Source organism: Mirounga angustirostris, unplaced genomic scaffold (genome assembly GCF_029215605.1).
Source record: "Mirounga angustirostris isolate CCGP_5_RB_7025 unplaced genomic scaffold, mMirAng1.0.hap1 SCAF_4, whole genome shotgun sequence".
NCBI classification, from domain to species: Eukaryota; Metazoa; Chordata; class Mammalia; order Carnivora; family Phocidae; genus Mirounga; species Mirounga angustirostris.
In genome coordinates, this window is record NW_026991712.1 from 25,807,550 (window position 1) to 25,829,367 (window position 21,818).

General features: G+C 33.7%; 1 protein-coding gene across 3 annotated transcripts in view; it reads left to right on the forward strand.

Moving 5' to 3' along the window:
• Window positions 1–21,818, forward strand: part of CSMD3 (CUB and Sushi multiple domains 3) — a 1,202,189-nt gene that overhangs the window by 642,430 nt on the left and 537,941 nt on the right. For all 3 annotated transcript variants that reach the window (XM_045896021.3, XM_045896023.3, XM_045896024.3), the window contains one exon: window positions 11,867–11,979. In XM_045896021.3, the coding sequence (XP_045751977.1) occupies window positions 11,867–11,979 (113 nt within the window). The remainder of the gene's footprint in view (window positions 1–11,866; window positions 11,980–21,818) is intronic.

A 21,818-nucleotide genomic window follows, 5' to 3' on the forward strand; every position in this document is an offset into this window, starting at 1 on the left:
CGCTAGATTTCCTCCCACTAATAGTAAATATGATAAGACTGCACCTTGCTAGAGTGCTAAAAATATAAATGAAGTATGGCACACATAGCTGAATATAAAGATATATGTGCTAAGGTCTTGATCTTCAAATTCTCTTTCCTAAAAACAAATGTTGATACAGAAATCTATCTGTGTATGCAATAAGAACTGACAGACACCCTCATATACCTTATGCTTTCGAATTAGCCAATAAGAACTTCCGAAACCTAAATCCATGAATGAAATAAGTGCCACAATTACTGACTTCTCAGTTACCTAAATGAGCTAACATTTATGCAGTTCTGTCATTCCTAGTACTCTATGAATTATTATTTTTAAAGCAATATATTATTATTATTCCCATATGTTGATTCACTTTTTTTCTTTTTATTTTTCTCAGGTTTATTGAGATATAACTGACAAATAGAAGTGTTAAGTATTTAAGGTATATACCATGATGATTTGATGATATATGTATATATTGTGAAAGGATTTTCCTCGAGTTAGTTCATCCTTCCATCATTTCACATATTTACCTTTTCCTTTTCTTTTTTTTGATGCGAACATATAAGTTCTATTCTTAGCAAATTTCAATTATACAAGACAGCAATAGAGCATTATCAATCATAGGCACCATGTTGTACAGTAGATCTCAGAACTTACCTTGTAACTGAAAATTCATACCCCTTTATCAACCTCTATTTCCCCCACTCCCCAACACCTGGCAACCATATTCTACTTTCTGTTTTTATGAGTTTGACTTTTTTAAAAAAAGATTTCACATGTAAGTGATACCATATAGTATTTGTCTTTCTCTGTCTGGGTTTTTTTCATTTAGCATAATGTCCTCCAGTTTCATTCATGTTGTTGCAAATGACAGGATTGCCTTCTTTTTTAAGGCTGAATACTATTCCATCGTATAATATGCCACATTTTCTTGATTCATTCATTGGCTAGCGGACACAGGTTGTTTCTACAGCTTGGCTGTTGTGGATAATGCTGCAGTGAACATGGGAGTACAGATACCTCTTGGAGATACTGATTTCATTTCCTTTGAATATATACCTGGAAGTGGGATTGCTGGATAGTTTGGTAGTTCTGTTTTTAATTTCTTGAAAAACCTTCATACTGTTTCATAGTGACTGTACCAATTTACCTCCCCACCAGGTATACAGGGTTTCTTTTTCTCCACATCCTCACCGACATGTGTTACTTTTTTGTCTTTTTGTTAATAACCATCCAAATGATGTGAGGCATCACCACTTTCTGATGTCACCCAACTGGTGATATTTCAAGGTTTCAGGGTTGTTCCTTTTTTCTTTTTTTAAATCTAATATTTTGCAGCCATCATCATGTGTAGTGAATTTCATGTATCCAAAATTAACATATAAATCACCCTTGATAGTACTATACTAGAAGAATTAATGTTAAATATATTTCCATAAAAAGCAAATGTTACATATTTGTATGATATAAAAAGATATATTGGAATGTAGGAATATAGCTGTTATCTCTAATGGATGCACACATATGCCTAGAGTGATTATAAAGAAAATCAGGCATTAAGCCTAATAGAAATTTTATAGATCCCATCCTATATTTCATATTGTATTTGAGTGCTTCAGAAAGATTTCTGAGTGCACTTATTTAGGGAGTTTACTCTTTTATTCTAGCACAAAGGGGCAAACTAGGAAGATTAGAATGTGTTATGAACTCTGGGGTTATTCAGCCTGTTAACAAACATGTATTAGAGAAGTTTTGGGTTTTTTTTTAAGTTTATAAAACACACTAAAACCAGGGTGCCTTTGTGTCTCAGTCAGTTAAGCATCCAAATCTTGATTTCACCTCAGGTCATGATCTCAGGGTCGTGAGATCAAGCCCCGCGTTGGGCTCTGTGCTGAGCATGGATCCTGCTTAAGATTCTCTCTCTCCCTTCCCCTCTGCCCATTCCCCCTCATCCTCTCTCTCTAAAAAAAAAACCCCAAAAGCCAAAAAACAAACAAAAATAACATACTAAAACCATTTGAATACTCATTTGAGAATGATGTAAGACTCCCTCCTCCATGGCAAAAAAAGCACCCTTTATTGTCAAAGGGTGTGAGCTGAATAGAAAGTTGTCCAAAGTAGGTGAATCCTAGAATTCGAGTCTAAACTAAAGTGCTTGAGAGGCTGTCAGGAGGAATTAGCCATTGAGGCTGCATGCAAAGAGCATAGTTTCAAGTGAGATATCAGTGTTAAGAAAATATAATTAAAAATAAAATCACCTACCAACAAAGTGAATCCTCTTCACTATATGTAGGAAAGAATGAATCAGTTTTACTATTAAGGATTAAACCAGACTGTGACACACGTTATAGGCAATCTGTTAAAGAGATTGCAAAAAGAGAAAAATAATCTCACCCATTTGTATAACCATTACATACATGTTAATTATCCTTATCAAAAGTAAAACAAAATGAACTCTTTTCCTTATGATAAGCTGGAAGTTACATCCTGGAGCAAAGCACCTAGGCTTTAACTCTCACACACAGAAGCAGGGTGAAGGGGCGCCGTCTTTCTTCATGTTCACATTTCGAAGAGATGGTTCCAAGGCCTTCGTGAAAGACGTTCTTGGGGTGCAAAACTGGAAGAGGGTTGTTTAGTGTTCAAAACATTTAAACAAGCCTGAAAAACACAGAGAAAGCAAGCATTTATAATTCTAAGTTTTCTAAAGGAAATGATAAAAAGAAATGGAAAAGTAGGAAAACTTCCTTTCCCTTTTGGAACCAAGGACAGTTTGAAATTTTTTTTTTAATTTATATTTGCACTTATAATTTTTCTTTTTGTGACTACTTTATAATAAAACTACAATTTTATAATCATCTCTATTGCTGTTTCTAGTTTCCTCTGGGCAGTTTGCAGTCATCTAAATATACAGCAAATTCACAGTAAAATACAAAGCAAAGCAATTATCAGGAATACAATAGGATGAATTTAAAATTTCAGTACAATATTAGCCTTGGAGGAATAACTTTTAAATATGTTGTACCAATGGTGAATGGGTAAAGCAAATTCTTGAATAGCAATGGTCAAATATTCTCTTTCATCATACATTAGTTTTACAAATTGCTATGTTGTCTATATTGCTTACACTTTCAAATGATTCACTGTCTATTGTATTATTTTATAGCTCCTTACGAAATCTTACCAATCCAAGCCTAAGGAGTAGCTTCACCCTGGAGCCTGAATCTAATTTTTCAGTAAGAGTTTATTTCTTGAGAGTCCCAGTAAATTTCTCCTAAGTTCTCATCAATTACATAAGCGACATTACATTTACAAGATAATCTAGGCTCTTTGGTAGTTATTCCATCTTCCCAAATAATTTTCCCTAGATGGAAACACAAAGATACTCAGTACCATTATCTAGTACTATTATGAAGCACCTGTTGAAGGGTACATATTGGACTTCCAGTGTTTAATAATACATGACTCTAATTATTTTAAGTCTTGGGGACAAACCCAGCCTAAGGGGCATGTTTTGCGTGGGTCAAAATCAATATTTATATTATTATAACAGTAAATTAAATCTCTGTGGATAACAGACATTCACTTTTATTTATCTACACTTGGACTGGAGAGAACTTGTTATTTCAAAGTTAATCAAGGCATTAAACCTGTCTTCTGCAGCTTAGTCTGTAAAAAAACAGATTTCTGTTTGTCTTCTAATTAAATGCTTTTCATTTTGCAGCATCCTACCAAACAAGTTAACAAAACTTTTTTATGTCAAAATTAGAAAGTGAGTATCAGGATGGGTATTAGTTACTTTACTCTGGTATTATTAAAAATTAGTAAGAAGATAATCTCACTTTTTGCTCTGCCAATAATTAGATGGCTGGACTGAGAAGTCCAGATCATGTGTCTACTGGTGTAAGAGAAAAATTATGCTAGACTAGTTAAACAGTTAGGGAAGACTTTATTCGAGACTATTGACTTCTACTGCAATAGAGCCCAAGACTATTGAAATAGGAGTCAGTACCATTACAATAAGGAAGAGGAATTAAACTCAACTCTACTGAAATAAAAGGTGGGGTGGGTTTTACAAGCTGGGATAAACTAGAGGGAAAGTATTGGAGAACAGTAGGTGGGAGATTAGTCAATGTGAATAGGTCACCTGTGTCTGCTAACAGATGCTGATCAAAGTTGAGCAGACAGAAAGATCAGAGTGCTAATTCATTTCATGATTATATTTCAGAGGGATGGCTCCCACTCCTTGAGAAACACATTCTTGGGTTATAAAAACTTGCTTCTTGAAGTGTAGGGAAAAGATGTACAATTCCAAGTTTTCTAAAGTAAAGGCTCTAAAAAAAAAAAAAAAAGTAGAATAGGACCCTGTAGTCAGGAAGAAAACACTCCTAAAGTTTAGGAACATTAAGGCTGTCTTGGCCACTGGGAATACAATTTTGAGATGTCTGGGAATAGTGATTGTGGGACATATTACTGGGAGTACAGAAAGAAAAATATAGTTTAACAAATAGCTTGTTTTTTTTCCCATAATAAAATGTGATTTTTAAAAGATTGAAATAACACCACTGTGAATAATACAGTAAAGTAGTCCATGAAAATCATACCTAGATTAGCTAGAATTAGCTAGAATACCTTTTTTCAGTTGAGTTCAGTGCCATCATCAGTTGCTCTAGAAAATTTAATTTTCAAGTCCTTTGTGAGAACCACTGCCTAACCCTTTACATGCTGCTGGCTTCACTTGGCAAGCCTGGGTCTCCCTTGGTTTTTTTTTTTTTTTCACTTTGATAGTTGTATGGGTGATCAGAAGCATTTGAAAGAGTCCCTCCAGCACGGGAAGAGCCTATCTTTCCTCTACAACAGCTTTAGGTAGACAGAATCTCCTGGTCAATAGAGGTAGCAGACTTGTTCTGGTGGGTCTTTCAAGGTCCTTTACCTTATAACTTTATGTCTCAGGACTTCTGGGGAAGAAAGAAGCCCTTTGAAGTATTGAACATGTTTATGAGAGCATTCAGTTAAATTGGGTACAGGACATGATCTCTGACCCAAATTCATAAGCCTGACAAATATAAGTTCAAAGGGAAAAATATTATGCTTGCTTGCAGAGGTTGCTCTAATTTTTCACAAAGCTAGCAGTAAAGTTCTAGGCCATTTTAATCTAGTATATTGGTGAATTTTAGCAAATGCATTTGATTGATCTTACAGGAATCTGTCAATATTTGCATCATACTGGATGGCAGTAGAAATCAGATAACTTCCTCTCTCTGATTCATTATGCTCTAGTATTCCCAAAGTGGAAAATGTTTGTATGAAGAGAGACTTTACCACGGCTTGAGCATTGGCATCTGAAGAGAGAAACAACTTATTCAGACCATCCAGATATCATAATACCATAACTAGACAAAATCTCTTACATTCCACAGGAAACATTTCCTAGAAATCCAAATGCCACCAAAATTCTAGAGAAGTTGGTTGGGGAAAACTGCCTACACAGACCTTGGGAGTGGCATGTAAAGAATTCTGCTGGCAAACTTTTCATCTCTTTAATATGTTGTGAATAACTTCATCTTTTAGGTATATGTGGTAAGAGTCTAGCGCCTTTAAAAATCCCTCTTTTACTTAGATGATTATATTGATGACACAACATTGCTAACCAAGAAATAAGGACTGTGGCCTAAGAATGTTTTTGTTAGATAATTCCTAGAGTTCAGTCAAATTACTTGTAGCTCCTTTTCTAATCCATTTGTACATTTTTTTTGTGTGAAGCATATTTTGGAAATTAATAAAAATTGCTTGTTTTATTGAATGCAAGACTTCTAAGTTTGAAATCCGCCACATTTAACAGTGGCTTTTTAAGCTCTGTCAGCAAAATCATTGCCCTCAGAAGCTTTCATTTCTGCCCGTGTGAGCTCTACAAGATGTTACTGATCTGAGCAGACAGTTGTACAGCCTTTAACAAGTCAGCTATCAATTTTCCATGAGATACTTTATTTCCCCTCAAAGTATAGAATTTTCTGGGTTTTTTTTCCCCAAATTTGTTCTGTTGCATGACAGACAACAAACACATATTATATGGGGGTGCAGTTCTTGTGATTGCTATTGATGAGGCTGCTTGTGCTAACCTTAGTTCTAGGCAAAATAGAAGCTTCCAAAATTTCATAAGAAGTCAGCGTACCATGCAAAGCCTTACGTTGGCCACTTTTATCCTGAGTACGTGACCCATGTGCAAATATTATGAACAAGAATATAAGACAAACCAAGTCAGGGCCTAGTGTCTTCTTCTATTACCATTGAACAGTTGTGATCATCTAATTGATTAGGATCTGGTAAAAACAAAACAAAACAAAACAAAACCAAAAATCAGGATCTAAGAGATTGCATTTCCTAACAGTATTTTTTTTTTTTTTAATGACCATTTATAACTAGTCTGATGGCATACCCACAGATTTGGAACCTTACTTGTGAGATAGCTCTCACAGCACATAGGACATGGGAGTAAGTCAAGTGACTCAATCTAAGGACCTGAGCCTTTTTAAAAGTCTGTCTGCTGCTACCGCAGAGTCCCAGTATCCCCAGGGCCCTGGCCTCCAGAAGCACTGAGAAATACATTATTAAAGTGTGGTCTAATCCCTGCTTTTGAGTTAAAACTCCAAAAGTGGTGCCCTTATTTTCATGACAACACAACCAGAAAGCCTTTTCAAAATTCAGAATCCCCCAATGCTGAGACGATACCAAACAATCATCACACAGTTGCTCTATCAGAGGTTTTGCCCACTCTGCAAAGGTTTGAATCCACTGTCTACAATATCCTGCTAGTCCCCCAAATTGGCTAAGTTGTTTTTATTTAATAAGGTATTTCATTTGCAAAATGGGCTGGCTCCGATATTGTATCCTTTTGGGGCCTTCCCCATCCACAGATACCCTGAATATTTTACCTTAGACAGTAGTAGTTATCTCGTGAGGCCTTGTGTCCTTGTGAATGGAGGGAATTGTAACAAAGGCAAAGCATCAGCTCTGCTTGGCTTTTTAGTTTCTGATTCTACCAGCAAACCATCCATATATTGAGTACCTATGGATCCTTCTGGTGGGAGAGCTTTCTCTAAGTTTTCCTATAAATGACTGGAGAAATAGTAGGAGAGGACTGAAATCCTTGAGGTATCTTTTTTTTTCTTTTTTTGCCATTAATATTGGACTCCTTCATAAGTAAAAGTAAACAAGATTTAGACTTGTCCATGAGGGGAACTAGGAAAAACAACAACAACAATAACAACAACCAGAAATAGATAGATTGGAGAAAAACCTTGCAGAGGATGGTACCAAAGTTATTAATAGTTCTGGTGTTAGGAACTACAGGCATTAATGGAACAATTTTATTTCCTAAAGATCTTGTACAAAGGTCAACCATCTTTATCATATTTACTTTACTTCTTTACTGGGAATTTGGCAGTATTAATATTACAGGGTGAGTGCCCTTTCTTTTATAATTATCCTTTGTTTTTCTAATTTTTTTACAACTGTTTTTTTCCTTCTAATTGAGCCCTCAACAAAGGATATTGTTCGACATATGACTTATGCTTCTGATAAGTGATTTCTATTGGTTCTACATCTCAGATTAAACCAGTGTTGTTATTCCTTGGGCCCAAAGTAATACATTGATTTGTTTCTGTTCAGGGTACTTTTCCAGCATGGTATAAGCCTGCTATTCCCTGCTATATCCCTTTTCTTTCAGAAGGCACACAGTAACCAAACCAGATACTTTTTCCAAGGGCAATTCACAGACACTCCAAATGGAATATACAATATGGTAGTCTTAATTTGCACAAGATATCTCTCCCCAATAGGCTTACAGGACAATCAGGAGAAATTAAGAAAATGTGTTCCTCAGTCACAGGATCTATTCAGGTTGGAACCACAGAAGGAAAGAAAGAAGCATAAAGCTGATTCAAACTACGAATGACCTCTATTGATCTATCACCAGATGGAGAATGAGGAATTTCTGGGGAAATTACAGAATAAGTAACACTACTATCTACCAGAAAAAGCAATGATATGTTAGCCAAAGGGAAAGTTATTGAAACATACATTTCACCAGTTCCTACCACAGAATTTCCTCAGTCTGTCAATTTTAAACCATTTTGCCAGGTATTTCTTAGCCTTCTGGACATTCCTGATTCCTATTTCTGCAATTTCTACATCCTTTGGAGGTTTTTTTTTTTTTTTTTTTTTTTTTTTTTCCAATTCCTCTTCCAGTATTGCAGCCTCTTGCAATAATAAAATACTGTTTTCTCTTCAGTTCCCTTCACAGATTGGTCACCACTATAGAGATTATTTCCTTTTGTAAATAGTCTTAACTGAACAGTTAACCTGCAGTTTTTAACTTCTTATTTTCTTCTTCATATTTGTTCAGATTGTCCCCAAACCAAGTAATTACTGCTAAGACTTGAGTAATAGTCATCCTTGCCATTCTACTCCCTTTTCCTTAATTTCAGCTTGGATAACCAACAAGAGAAGCCAAGACAAAGATGGATAGAATAGAACCAAGGGATAATTTTGATCCGCCCCTGGATCCATGCTTCTAAATCCTGAAAAAGTATCAACAAACTGTTGATGGAAAATAATAGGGGATTCACCTGTCTTCTCTCTGTAACACTGTGGTTTCTCCCAGGTCACCTTTAGAGGAAAGGCTGTGAGCAGTCTCTTTCAGTGGGTCTTCCAAACCCTTAGTTCTTCCACAGTTGTGGAGGATGGTGGCTAATCTTTGGTGTGCTGGGTCATCTCCTGGTCCCCCAAATGCTTCCTCCATCAAATGAGCAAAATCTGTTGGCTGCAGAATTCCACACTCTAGCTAGTACACATCCCCAAGTGTGGGGCTATAAATTTAAAGAATAAAGAGACAGGAGAGGCAGAAGGAGCAGAGACAGCAGGAGAAAGGAAGACAGGCCTCTGTGAAAGAGAAAGTCCCTTGAATTCTCACATGTTTTCTTCCATTCTTCCCAGTCTTTATCTAAATCATTTTTAACTTTCCTCTTAGAATGATATCCATCCAATAAATACAAGTATTTAATTTGCTTGGAATTAGGCCCTCCTAGAATGTGCAAAAAATCCCAGAAGACTAGATTCTCCTGTGTATTCCTAATATAACAGAGAGATATTACCTGTTTAAGAGAAAGAACTGCAGGCTTCCCATATTTTTCACCATCAAACCTAATCATGATCTTGATAGGATTTTAGAGCCCATTTACCCTGGCTTACTAAATAATAAAATCTTGAATTTGAGAGAGTGGTTCATCCAGATAGTATTTCAAAAAAGCAGAGTCCTAGAAGAAAGACTTTATAATCCAGGGTCTCTTATTAGATTGTTTGTGACCACAAGACTTTTAGCTGGTCCATTTAATTCAAGAATTACCATTTGTATCCTATTCTCATCACCAAATTGTTGGGGAAACATAATTAAAAATAGAATCACCTGTCAACCTAGTTAATTCTCTCCACAAAATGTAAGAAAGAATAAAACAGTTTTAAAATTGAATAAGCATTAAAACAGACTATGATGTGTATCATAGGCTACCCACCAAGGAGATTGCAAAGAAATCAATCTCACCCTTTTGTACAGTCAGGCAGATACAGTCCATTACATGCATGTTAATTGCCCTTATCCAGAAATATTTTAAATAAAACTCCTATCTTTATGATGGGCAGGAAGTTACATCATGGATCTATATGCCTAGGCTTAAATTCCCACAAAAACAGGGGGACAGGACAACATCCTCCTTGATGTTCACATTTCAAAGAAATGTCACCCAGGCCTCTAAGAAAGACATTCACGGGATGGCAAGAAGCTTATTTAACTTAAAAGATTTTTATATAATTGAAATAAGCAGACGTCATTTATAATTTCAAGTTTCCTAAAGGAAATGCTAAAGAGAAGGGGGTTTTCTCTTCCCCTTGTGGCATCAGGGAAAATTTTAATTTAATTATCATTATTTTTCAGGCTTGTATTTACCCTTACACCAGCCAAGAATGTGGAATCAAGTTAGCGAGGGAACAATTTAGCCTGTATGTGTTAGTTGTTCTTTATGAACCAATGACAGTATAATGCTAGAGGTTTAGGGTGGTAAAAGTTCAGGACTGAAAAGGAAATAAGAGAACATAAGAAGGAGCAATTATGCAATCCTCTCCTGAAAACACTAACTTTTAATAGTTAGTGTGAGGCAGATCATTGACATATTTGATATGGTGCATCTGATGTACAGCTGTAGTATTAAGCTCTCATGCCCACTTCATAATGAAATCATTTTGCTTTCTGTCATGTCTCTGAGCTTGAGCTCTCACTCTTGCCCATAAACCTGTCTCGCTGCTATAGCTCAAAAGAGTAGTACTTATGAACTCACCAATTTGAAAATTGAAAGTTCATATGCCACGAAGTTTCATTGAAAGATCTTTCCAAATGATAGGGGTATGTGTGTGTGTGTGTGTGTATACCCACAGATATGTATACATAGGACAAATATACTCCTATATTGCAAAGGAGAATGTATGTACGTATATCTTTTATATTATAATAATTTTAAATTTGATTTGGCAGGAAGACAATGCATATACTTTAAAATTCCATAATATAGTATTTTATATTTCACGTTGTTCCTCAGTATCACATATAATCCCATAATTAGCTCATAATATTTAACTGGGTTTATTTGCAATAGATTCCCATAAATTCTGTAACACTGGACACTGGTGACACAGCTATATTTAACGCAGTCTACTGATGATATTTTACCCTTTTGGTGGCTGGATAATGAGCAAAGCATTTTGCTGCCGGGTCACTTCGAGGATACGGGCATCGGTGCTGCCCTCTGCTGGTTTAATGGTAGTGTAGCCTCCATCCAAAAACCTGCTCTCTTAAGGTGCCCATTTTATTACAGAGGGAAAATTTATACCTTCTCTCTTCACGTAATTTCCCAGCAACCCTCATGGTTTTAGCAATAAATTACATAAACACTTAGGAATTCCCCCTTTTAAAAACCTATCTTTTTAGTATATAATTTAAACTTTCCTAACACTATGGATATTTTACTCAGCAGTGAGTCCATTTTTTTCCTCTTCCTATTCTTGACACTTTTCCCCCCAAGGTCTTATTTATTCATTTGCTTTCCTCCTTTTTGTGACCCTTGGCTTTGGTTCAAGTATGTGACTGTAACATAATTAATGACAGAGGAAACATGAGGTAATTTCCCTTTTTACTGTTATAAAATTGAGCGTTACTGAATGAGATTATTAATGCATAGATTCAGTGATGCTACATCAAACTAGCAGCATGTTCTTTAAGATAAAACTATTTGCAGTAAAAAAAAAAATAGATGACATATGTAGTCTGATATCAGTACTGCAAGGGGATATACTATATTCCTTGCCCTTTTATTGTTTTGCACAGTGCTTAAATATTTTTCACAATATTTCTTTAGAACAAAGTTCTGTAAAACTTGAAAGGTTAAAATGAAGAGCATTCCTGGTGTTTAAAAAAATTAAAGATATTTTAGATCCTCTTTTTCTTTTCAGTTCAAAAAGAAGTATAAGATTCTCTGATAGTCTAAAATTTAGTATCTTGCCTGAGGGTTATGAAAGACCTAACCTAGTTAAACACACAAAATGGTACTTACTTAGAATAAATCTTGATCACTAAATTGTGCTGTTTGTTCTATTACATCAATGCATGGTCTTGCAAGTTTATCTGGCAGTTGTTTTTTTCTAGCCAAGAAAGTATTGAGAAACAGTTCTGTCTCATAATTTGCATTCAGAGAGTGTTTTAATAACCCATTTCTCTCTTCTCCGTCCATCTCTTTTTTAGGCTGACTGGGAGCTTTGTGCCAGACCTGATAGTGAGCATGAGTAGCCAAATGTGGCTGCACCTTCAAACAGATGAAAGTGTCGGATCTGTTGGCTTCAAGGTTAACTACAAAGGTAATGATGAATTGCTACTATGGGAAATATGTTATCTTAATACCACCAGAGAATACTTTTAAATTCAAGTTTAATTGCATCTATGAAATAAAAGTTTCCCAAAACACAAGCAAGAATATATTCTAACAAAATACTTCTCTTTTTAAATTAACTATAAATGTTGATTTCACTCTTCTTTGAATAAACATAGACCTACCTTTTTTTTCCCCCTTACACTGTGTCTATTTTGCACTCCTCATCTCTTCCCCAGTCCACTGTACTATCTCTATGTATTAGTCACTCTGGACTCCTAGCCTTTCCCAGAATAGACAATGTAATTTTATATACTTTATACAATTTGCCTGGCAAAAATAATATACTAATTATCTAATACTTAAAGTAAAGGACTTAATTCCTCCAAGAATCCAGGGTACCATTTTTTGAGGGGATTGGAGGGATCTATCAGTTATTCTCTCAGATCAAATACATGGTTTTGGTGTTCAAATCATCAATTCCTATGTAAGTCATAGACCACAGATGTGTGAAATTGCTACTACCCACCCAGTGTTGGTAGTGATGCAGACTGATGTTTAATTTCCTGTGCACAACAAAATCTTTTGTTTTAGTTCCATTTATAAGAGATAGAGGCAAGTGTTATAAAATCATAAATATCCTTGACATATGATGAACTGTGATTAAACTCAAATAGAGACAATGGATATATACACAGTGTACATATATATGAAAATGTACACACTATATATATATGAATATATACACACTGTATATATATGCATATAGAATTATGACTGAAAAAATAGTAAATGTTAATAAATTCAACTGAAATCTATACCTTAAGAAATGAAAATGTGTAAGAAACCATCAGAACACTATGTGGCTTGATTTTATTATTTCTGTTGTGGTAAAACTCATTATTCTCTATCTTCTCAATTTCAACAATAGCTGTGTAAAATTCTCTTACTTGCATAATAATAATTTTTAATCAGTTCCCTTTTCCAAACATTGGCTTGCCATGCCTTTGTATCTGGACACATGGAACTGAATGCATGATGTTGTCAGGGAGACAGAACACAGGTATCCTGTGCTTTTAACTTGTGACTAAATTTGGTGCTATATTAATTTGAATAGTTCAGGAAATCTGTATAAATGTCAGTTAAAAAAATAAAAAGGTTACCCTGATTATAATTTTAAATATGCCCCTCCTCCATTTAAAAACCCACATCTATCCTCAGTAAATAAAACAAAATTACAACATTTAAAGAATAGTCAGCTTTTGTTGAAAGTATCTATGTTTTGATGTTTTCATTTAAAAAAAAAAAGTTCCACTCTAAATGGCTAAAGGAAACTGTCATCCTTATATTCCTCTTGGTTTTATTATTTTCTTCATAATAAGATGAAGATTACCTGTCAGAGAAGGTGAAGATTACCTGTCAGAGAACCTACAGTTGTTTAAACCTTAGAAACTGTATTAATCATTAATGATAATGCTTCAACAAAGAACACAGTGATAATAAAGCTCACGGACATGTCAGAGCAGTAGGGGAGTTCTATTGATACTCACAAAGCTCTCCACTCTGCTGCAGTTCAAGTGCTGAAGTACATGGTAAAGTAGCACAATTAAACATTATTTTGTTTTCTTTCTGCTCAGTTTTCAACAAATAATTAAAAAAAAATATCCTAAGGATCTGCTATGTGCTGGCTTCTGAATGAGTTGTTGAATATAGAAAGAAGAGCCAGGTATTAGCTGTCAGGGAAATCATGATATAGTGACAGAGAAAAACATACCCAACTATTCAAGCACAAATATCTACAGAGATGAGATAGTTGAAACCAACATAGGAGATTCTTAGTGAATAATGCCCTTATTCTTCTCCCTCCCTTCAATCTATTCTAATCCAAGGTCCACACTGTGAATGGTGCTCTCTAGCAACAGAGAAATTTCATATTACATTTCTGCTGTAGGTGTTTCCATACTTTTCATTGCTTAGAGATAAGGTCCACAACCTTGACTCGTCTTATCTTCCAGCTTTCTTCACCCTTTGTCTTTCTACAGTCCAATTTTATCGAATTTTCTGTAATTCTCCATCCCAGCAAATTGTTTTGTACCTCTCCTCTCTGGACATTCAGACAATTCCTTCTGGATCCCCTATTCTTATTTTAATAGCATCACATCACTTATCCTTCAAGACAAAATTCAAATATTTCTTCTGTGAAGACTTTCTTAACTCCACTCATCACAAAATAACACTTTCTCTGTTGTATGAGACTTGTGTAAGATACATACTATATTACCAGATGGAAATATGTCATATCTATCTTCATATTTCCATTAGCAACCCTTTGCTATGTCATCATAAGTGATTAGTAAAGCTGAACAAATGATTTAACATGTATAATGTGATATAATATAGGGAAAAGTATGTCCTTAAACATTTAGTTTACCATGATTTTTTTCCTACTGTGAAAATCATATTTTTGCATTCTCCATAATTTAAAGCCTGAGTTCAGAGTTGAAGCAGGGTTCATTTTGAGAAGTTTCAAATTTTGATGTGCAGATAGCTTTAGCAACTTTGCCTACTAAAAATAATTTTCATAATTACCATGCTCTCTGTTAAGTAGTGTGTTGGTTCTAAATGGAACACCTGCTGAAAAACCTTTCCAGATTTGATCTAAAGATATCTTCTTTTTGTCATCTGTAGATTTTGCATGAGATAGCATTGACTGTAAATCTCCTGTAAATTAAATATGTATTTTTTGGTATATTTTATTTTTTTAATTTTAAAGGTAGCAACTAAACTATGTAACTAGATTTTGTTTTTTACAATATATTTTAATTCTTAAATTCTGTTTTGCTAATTGCCTATGACCATGCTTTTGAAACTTCCTTTAAAAGAAAATAAGTTTTCAAATGAAATCTCCTGTTGAGAAACCCAAAATAGAAAAAAAAATTAAAAGCTGGACTGCTCTGATGGAAGGGTTGGGAAGGAGGATTGGCATCCCCCAATGGTCAGACTGCCCCTCATTCCCTCCGAGTATAGGGAAACCTTAGTGCTCAAAAAAACTCAGTTTGAAAATGACCTTTCTTTTTTTTTTTTAAGACCATACTATTGACTGAGAGACCAAAAATGTATCTATGAATATAAAATGATATATAATTGCCTAATTAAGTTGTCATTATCTTTAGAACTTCAGCTTTAATGTTTGGAACTATCAGTGCTTTTTTCTATAGAATTTGGACAGTAACTATCTTAAACTATAAAAAGGCAACAAATGTTACAAATCAAGAAAATAGTTCTTTATTATAAATGTAATCATTCTTATTCAATTAAAATTCATTTAATATTTATTATGTACATGAAAGTATGCTGATTACTGTGTGCAAAAGCAGAAATGAATAAAATACCACTGTACTCTTAAGAAGTTTAATGATATTCCTTACTTGTTAAAATCAGTGATGTCCATATTGGGTATAACAAATCACAGCCAACCTGCTCTGTAGATTTACGAGGTTGCCCAAGTTATGATTCAAGATATGACACTAGGTGTTCCTGCTAAAAGGGAAGAATATCCTAGCTATTTATCCTGTCCCATTAGCCTTAGAAACATTAGTTTTGTTTTCTTGTTTTATATTGTCATTATTTCAAATGCATATTAACCAGAAAGGAAGATAGTTTTTTCCATTGGACCTATTAACATCCATTAACACTGCACAATTTTTTAAATGTATTTTCATCTTCATCTGAGAAAACCTAAGCAACATTAAAAGGATAATTAATAATTACCAAGAACTTTGTATATTGCAATCACTTTACCTGCATTAACTCATTATATCTCATTAGAACTCTGAGAGGTATCAATTTTAACTCAATTTAACAGATCAGAAAACCGACTAGTATGTAAGCACTATGATGATAAGAAGTTTGGTCTGTTTTGTTCACTGTTGTACTCTCAGTACCCAGCCCAATGCCTAACACATAATAACCACTCAATAAATATTTGTGGAATGTGTGAATGAATGGACATGAGTATCAGCTCATTAACTTACTGCAGAGCCTAGATGAGACTCTAAGTTTGTTGACTTCATGATAATCTCTATTATACAATATTACATCCTATATAGATGTTAAGTGTTCTTGAGAAGCAGAAACTTTAAAGCCTGAAGACAAGTTGAAGACCCTGATCAGTGTAAAAAAATATGAAGGCACCACAAGATTGAGTTAAACTACTGAGCTCCCATTGTCCCATCAGCTACACATAAAAAACACATATACGCAACAAAAGCTAGCTGATTTCAAATGTCTGTATATTTTTATTTCCATATGGTAACTTTATATTCTTTAGAAATATTTGGTAAGAGAGCTTAAAGTCCATGGCAGAAGCATATAAAGAAAAATCTCCAGCTTTCATAGAGTTCTGAAAGTGGTATCATCTGCTGCTTTTAGAAATCAGATACCGTAATTATTTGACTGACTTTCAGTTGTGTGATGGAGTGCATTCTCAACAATATAGTGTTAATAGTGAGTGCTTGTTGAGTCCTCATGTACTGTTTTAAACACATGCATCATCTCATTTAATCAGCAAACCTATAAGGTAGGTAATATTAGCCGTATTGTATGGATGAAGAAATTGAGGCAGAGCAAATTAGGTAATTCGTTCGAGATCACATGGCTAGTGTGTGGCAAAATTAAGCTATGACTGTGAACTCTATGTTTTAAGACTGCTACCTTTTAGAAACTTATATTATTTCTATAAATCTTAGATTAAATTTAAATTTATTTAGATACTTAAATATTAAAATAACTCTCAACTAAAGTACATGGCCAGAATTTAAAATTTTGATGAAGCCATCTGCTTTTATGGGATGACCTAAAATTTTGAAGTGGAACATGTTCATGAAAGATGATTATTTTACTTAATTATTTAGAATCATTAATTTTTATGGTTTAAAGTGAACTGACAGTCCCTTTCTTTCATTGTGGAACTGAGGAATAGAAATTCCATTATTTGTCAAATGCAAGTTTTTACTAATAAGGGCATATGCCAGAGATAAGATGGATTGATACCAAAGATTTGAAAATAAGACAATCATCAGACAAGTGTTTAACCTAAATTGAAGTTCAAATTTAATAAAAACAAACAAACAAAAAACTTATCTTCTTGAAAATGCATATTTAATGCTGGAGGTATCATTTTTTTTAACCTATCAAATAATGTTTTGGGAGGTTAATTAGAACATTTCATAGATAGCTTCTGATGATATTTTATATAATAATTTATACAGAAAAAATCTTAACCAATTCAGGCATATAAATTTTATATTTTTATGTTTATAAGAGCACATTTTTCTTCCCTTTTGCTCCCACTGTTTTCTCTCTCTTTCTCTTCTTTCTCTCTCCTTTCCTTTCTTCTTTTACCTTTATTTTGGTATACTGTACATATTACTTTCCATCTGCTTTTCATTATATCATGACTGTTTTTCCAGTCAATTTGTTTGGATAGGTGGCATTCATCTAATGACTATACAATAGCCCACAAAATGTACACACTGTAATTAAATATGAATCAATAGTCATTTGGGTCATTGTCTTTATCATGATATTAAAATGTTGAAATATATATTCTTGTACAAGTATCCATACATTTTTTTCTTTTTTTTTTTTTTTTACTAAGGAAACAGATTTTGAAAATAGTGTGGACATTTAAATAAGTAATGCATCTTGAATAATTATTTACTAAATTTTATATTTTCACTTTCCCAGAAGTGTAAAAAGGAGGCTTTTCCCTGCAACCTAAAGTGGGATACTACTAATCTGTTAGGTGTTTGCCAACCTAATGTGTTATAAATGCAGTATTATTGAATTTAATAGCTACAAGGTTGTTGATCATTTTGTCATAGATTTATTAGCCACTTGGACTTCATCCTCTTTGAAATTTTTCAGCTTCATTCTCTTTGGAAGGCATTATTAATGGTCACGATTTATCTACTTTTCCCCTAATTCTGGGTCAACAGAGAATTATACTTTACTGTCCTCTTGAAGTGAAATGTGGCCATGTGATGACTAAAATATAAATAAGTGGCTGTAGTCACTCCCAGGCCAAAGCATTGAATTACATTGGTGTTCTCTCTCAAAAGGAACAAGGAGGCAATATCTTCCAGGTAGTACAGCTACAAATTGATATTGCTTTCTTCAGTTTGTGTTCCTGAGGGAGTATGGAGCATAGAGGTCCCCACCCCACCCCATCTCCCCAACTACATAGCATAAGTAGCATGAGCATGAGGTACCTGGGTAGCTCATTGGTTAAGCCTCTGACTCTTGGTTTCCGCTCAGGTCATGATCTCAGGGTGGTGATGCTTGAGTTTCTTTCTCCCTCTCCCTCTGCCCCTCCCCCCACTTGCAAACGTGTGTACTCTCTCTTGAATAGATAAATAAATCTTAAAAAAAAATAAGTAGCATGAGCAAAATATAAACTTTGTTTTGTTAATCTTCTAGAATCTCTGGGTTAATTTGTTAGTCCAGCATAACCTAGTATATCCTGATGATATACACATTAAGTTAGCCCATTCTTGCTTAGTCTTTGTACTCATAACAAGTTGTAGGCATTTGGGGCACATAAAGGGTATATCCCTTAGTTTGTTCATACACTGCAAATATTTTCTTTCAGTCTATTTTGATTCTATGAAATTGAAATAATACCAAGTTTTTGGTTTCTTTGTTCTATCAAATTTATCATTCCTTTTATTTATGACATTTCTACTTGTATTTGTGTTGTGCATCTTTTAAATATTTAATAAATAATATATATTTATAAATATTATAAATTTAAATAATTTATAAATAATATAGTAAATATAAATATGTTGAATATAATATATAAATATAATATTTTATTAAAGTTTATATATATATAACATTTCAAACTTTAATTCATCTGGAATTTATTTATATATTTTGACTGGGTCTTTTCTTTTAGATATAAAGACAATTTTGCCAACAATGTTATTAATTAGGACATCATTTTCCCACAGAATTGAAATGTCATGCTTATCACATAAAAGGTTTTTATATACGCCTGGATGCATTTAACTTTTTCTTTCTGCCCAAACCAGACTGCTTCAATTTCACTAGTTTTAAGGTTTTCTTTTTAAAATATTTTGTGGGAAGAGCTTCCTGCTATGATTTTTCTATTTCAAGTTTCCATGACAATTCTTGTACACTTAACCTCCATCTATATTGTAAAATAATTTTGCTGAATTAGTTGTGAATTTTTATTAGAATTGCATCAATTTTATATATTGCTTTGGTCTATATTAATATAATTATGTAATGTCCTCATTAAGTCATCTTTTGTCTTCTTAGATTTAAATTTTACGGGTTTTTCTTATTTAGTGCAGTCTCTTTTTCATTCATAATAGCTTTATTTCTAACTAGTTCCTACTTTTTTGGTGGATTGCAGTAGGATTTATAACTGATTAGAAAGAACTGTTTTTTATTTTTATTATATTTCTATTATAAAGAATAGTTGTTGATTTTTGTATATCTGCTTAGTGTTTAGCCATATTATTTAATGCTTATTAATTTAATTCTTTGATAATTAGGCATTTTAACCATGGGAAGGCATCTATGAGCAAATTATAAGAAACCCCACTAATACTGTACTAAATATGGTTTATTATTCTCACCTGACATGTCTGGAGAAGAGTAGATGCTGATGTTGGATGACTGCTTTACATTGCCATTTGAGACTCAGGTGCTTCCCTTCATTCCCTCCAGGTTCCTTCGCATATCTGTGTTTGTCCCCAAAGTAGTAACAACATTGTTGCCAGAGGTCTATTGCAGGAACAGATTGGAATTCCCAAAACTATATTAAATTATAGTGATGAGAGCTAGCATTTCTGTCCCGTTCTTCTTTGGATGAAAATGACTTTGCTATTTCAACATTGACATGATATTTGACGCAGATATGTAGAATAGAGTCCTTTTTTTTTTTTTTTTTTTTTTTTTTTACCAAATCTGCAGAGTTCCTTCTCAGTCCTATTTTATTCTGAGTTTTTATTAAGAATAGCTGATAAAGTCACTTTTCTCCATTCGTTGACAATAGTGCATATTGAACTATGTCACTCCTTAAACTGCGTTCATAGGTTTCCTGATGATGGGATAAACTACTATTCCTGCATAAAATCTTCTTAAGCATAGTTTCTGATCTTTTAATACACTCTCAGATTCAATTTACTAATAGTTTGATTACAATTTTTGCATCTAATCAAATGCATGAATTAGACTATAGTTTCTTTTTATGCTAGTTTTATGATGTGACAGTTTCACAGACTATATCAGGGAGTTTGTCAATGCTCTGGAAAAGTCTGAATAACATACGTTTGAGAGTAAGAGAGAACTTAACTATAAAATCATTTGGACATTTTTTACTTAAAGGTAAAAATATTTAGCAAATTTTAATTTTTTTCTTTGGCTATAACTCTCTTCATATCTCTTCTTGGATTAAGGTTGTTTTTATATATTGTTAAACTATTTTCTAAGTTATGAAATAGATAATAATTTCAAAATGTATTGACATTCCCTATGTACTTTATTTTTTTAAGAAACCCAGCTTTTTCTAGTATATATTAATTCCAAGGAGTAGATTTTTTCCCCTCTCTCTGTCTGAATCTGTTTTTCTGCTTGCCGAGCAACCCTTACATATTTTTTCCTACTAATGGAGCTACTCTAGGCTTTAACCTTATCTCTTCCAATTCTGTATAGTGCTATAGGTTTGGGCTGAACTAATCAAAATTCCCTTTGATACGGTTATCAGTCCAGGACCCAGGGCAATTGATACAGATTCTGGGTGAAAGGAAATCTCTTCTGAGATTGTAAACTCTAAGAATCATTTAACTTGTGCTAGTGGGGGCCAACTTTTGTTGCCCTATATCAATAAATTGCCAATAGAGACAAAGCAGGATCAACAAATGGAAAGAATGGAAAACAGTACCGTGGGCATAATTGAAACTCCTAACCATCTGGAGGGAACACTAGGCCTTGATTTATCCGATCATATAAGGCTATAAACTTCTCCTTGTTTAAGCCATGGCTAGTTCAATTTCTATCACTTATAACTAAATGAGCCCGATTAACACACTGTCATCTCTTTGCTATTGAGTTCTTTCAACATAGAAAAAAGGGGGAAGATCTATATTACAAATCAGTGCTTTCAGAATTAAATATATTTATTTATTTTCACAACATATTAGCTTGGAAAACATTATGGATGGGTCTAAGAGAGTGTCTACTCATAGAAAGTAACATTTGAATAAATAATATTCAATATGTTCTTTGCTTTTTTAGGGGAAAAGAAAAAAGAAATATTAGAGTTTTGTATTACTTTCTACCAACAATATGCATCCATAATGGGCAAAATTCTTCATTAATCCTAGTGTCTGTGCCTTAATGCCATTATTTATGAACTAAGTTTTGGTCCCAGTTTACTTTGTCTGCAAATCATTAGAACAATTATGAGGTTGATTGAGATGATTTGAAAGTAGTGCCAGTTCTTTGCTTTTGACATGATTAATTTGACACTGAGATATCTCTTGCTTAGCTATCACTGAAATAACTTTATGGGAATAATGGAAAAAATTGTGTAAAATATTTTTGATACTTTTTGTATTAAAGTATCAATGTACAATGTTATATTAGTTTCAGGTGTAGAACATATTGATTTGGCAATTCCGTACATTGCTCAATGTCCAAATTAAGTGTAGTCACCAGCTGTCACCATCCATTATTACAATATTATGGACTATATTCCCTAGGATGTGCTTTTTATCTCTGTGACTTATTTAT